The sequence below is a fragment of the Arachis ipaensis genome, chromosome B03, assembly GCF_000816755.2.
Source record: "Arachis ipaensis cultivar K30076 chromosome B03, Araip1.1, whole genome shotgun sequence".
Lineage (NCBI taxonomy): Eukaryota > Viridiplantae > Streptophyta > Magnoliopsida > Fabales > Fabaceae > Arachis > Arachis ipaensis.
The window spans coordinates 129,735,363-129,738,009 of NC_029787.2; the positions used below are offsets into that span (position 1 = coordinate 129,735,363).

Here is a 2,647-nt window from a genome sequence, read left to right on the forward strand (position 1 = left end):
ATATAATTATTAAATAAAAAAATATTTTTTATATAAAATATTTAAATATAAAATTATCTTTATTTTTTTTAAAAAATCACTTAAAAAAATATTTTCGTAAAAAATCAGCCAATCAATCCTTTAACTTTGCTTAAACTTCAAAATGTGTATCTATAACGTTTTTCGGCAGTGCGGGAGCCGGGAATGCTTTTGGCAGCTCTTCATCGGTCCAAGCTCAAACGGCTACTTCTACCTCCTTTGTCCACAATCCAAACTAGCACCCTTTCTTTCTTATCATCCCCCACTACCCTCAAGCGGCGCCGCCACTCTCTTCTTCCCCTCGCCAACACATTCTCAACCAGCCATGTCTACAGAGACAACCTCAACATCGCTGCTCTCGCGCGTGCTGGCAATGTCCACGCCGCCCGCCAGCTGTTCGACAAAATGCCCGCAAGGGACTCCGTCACGTGGAACTCAATGCTCACGTGCTACTGGCAGAACGGCCTTCTAGACCATTCCAGAGCGCTCTTCCACGCCATGCCCGCCGACATCAAGACTGTCGTTTCATGGAACACCATGATCGCTGGGTGCGTCCAAAACGACATGCTCGATGACGCGTTTCGCTACTTCACTGAAATGCCGGAGAAGAATGCAGCATCGTACAATGCCATGATTTCGGGCTTCACGAGGTTCGGTCGCATGCGGGAAGCGCAAACGGTGTTCGATGAAATGCCTCGTCGGAATGTGGTGTCTTACACCGCCATGATTGACGGGTACGCGAATATGGGTGGGGATGGCGGGATTGCGCTCGCAAAGGAGCTGTTCGAAGTGATGCCCCAAAGGAACGAGGTTTCGTGGACGGTCATGATCAGTGGGCTCGTGGAAAATGGGTTGTCTGAGGAGGCGTGGGAACTGTTTCAGAGAATGCCAGAGCGGAATGTTGTTGCTACAACTGCCATGATCACGGGCTTCTGCAAGGAGGGGAAGGTGGATAATGCCAGAGCCTTGTTCGAAGAAATTCGATGCAAAGATCGTGTTTCCTGGAATATAATGGTAACAGGTACGCCCTTTATTTTAAAGCGAGAGCCTTCTATTCTCTTTTGTCATTCTAACTTGAGGCTACTATGTGATGTTAGTTTCATGAATAATCTAATTTCTATTCACTTTGTGTAAGAGACTAGTATTACATAATTGAATGTCATTATATAACTTTACTTCTAGAATGAAAAGACTTTAAAGGTTAGATTTATGCATAAAATTACAGGAAAGTTAATCCATAATAATTTTAGCAAACAAAGTCTTTGTGTTTATTTTCGTTTGGTGTCATAGTTGATTAAGTAATTGTAGGTTATGCTCAAAATGGGAGAGGGGAAGAGGCATTGATTTTATTTTTACAAATGTTGAGGAGTGGTACGCAACCGGATGAAGTAACTTTTGTTTCACTTTTAACTGCCTGTGCTAACCTTGCTTCACTTGAGGAAGGGACACAGGTGTATGCTCTTGTAATTAAGCATGGTTATGATTCAGATTTGTCTGTGAGCAACGCCTTGGTTACGATGTACAGCAAATGTGGTGGAATTGTTGATTCCATGTTAGCTTTTGGACAAATTTCCCATCCAGATGTTGTTTCATGGAATACTATCATTGCTGCGTTTGCGCAACATGGTCTCTATGTTAAAGCACAATCCTACTTCGACCAGATGATAATGCTTGGCATTCAACCTGATGCCTTGACATTTTTGAATTTGCTAGCTGCCTGCTGTCGTGCAGGGAGGGTGGATGAGAGCGTGAATCTGTTTCATTTAATGGTCCATGATTACGGTATTCCACCAAGATCTGAACACTATACTTGCTTAGTTGATGTTATGAGTCGAGCTGGTCAGTTGCAGAGAGCTTACAAAATGATCCAGGAGATGCCGGTGGAGGCAGATTCAAGCATATGGGGTGCTTTTCTTGTGGCCTGTAGTGTTCATTCAAATGTGAAATTGGGAGAACTAGCAGCTAGTAAAATTTTGAATCTGGACCCTTATAATTCTGGTGCTTATGTTATGTTGTCCAATATATATGCTGCTGCTGGCATGTGGAAGGATGTAAATCGAGTCAGGGTTTTGATGAAAGAGCGAGGAGTTAAGAAACAAAAAGCTTATAGTTGGATGCAGATTAAGAACCGAATCCATTGTTTCGTTGGAGGGGATCCATCTCATCCAAATATTAGCGATATTCATTTTGCTTTAAGAATGATTGCCTTACATATGAAGGTGAAGGGTGATACTGGAGACAATTTCTTTTAAGAGGCTGTCAAAATTATTCAGTCCCTTAGACAACAGAAAGACATAGAATTGTTATTGGGCGCAAAGAGGAGGCAAAGGAGATGTTCAACTTTTAGAATTCAGCACATTTCAAGGTGCAGTGAAAATCTGAAGTATTGGCGTTTGTCATCACTGGTGAATTGATTTGGTCCATAACAAGGATGCTTTCCTGCCATAATTTCATGTATACTATATTGATAGAATGCGGCCTTTTCCTTGGAGATCAGTTAAAAGGTACTCTCACAACCCCCAATTGTAACACTGTTTAAAACTGTCATGCTATATATATGTTTTAAAAAAATGATCGTTGAATGGATAGAATTAATAATGCACATGCACTCCATGAAATTCCTATTTAC

The 2,647-nt window shown here is 41.6% G+C and overlaps 1 protein-coding gene across 2 annotated transcripts; it reads left to right on the forward strand.

Moving 5' to 3' along the window:
- Nucleotides 133-2,631, forward strand: LOC107634742 (pentatricopeptide repeat-containing protein At4g02750-like). 2 transcript variants are annotated; one of them, XM_021119826.1, is made up of 2 exons: nt 133-1,039; nt 1,507-2,631. In XM_021119826.1, exons 1-2 carry the CDS (start codon nt 184-186, stop codon nt 2,268-2,270), a joined length of 1,620 nt encoding a protein of 539 aa, XP_020975485.1. In that variant the 5' UTR covers nt 133-183; the 3' UTR covers nt 2,271-2,631. The 2 variants fall into 2 exon arrangements, with proteins under 2 accessions (XP_020975485.1, XP_016193651.1); XM_016338165.2 differs by having other exon boundaries at nt 136-1,039; nt 1,327-2,631.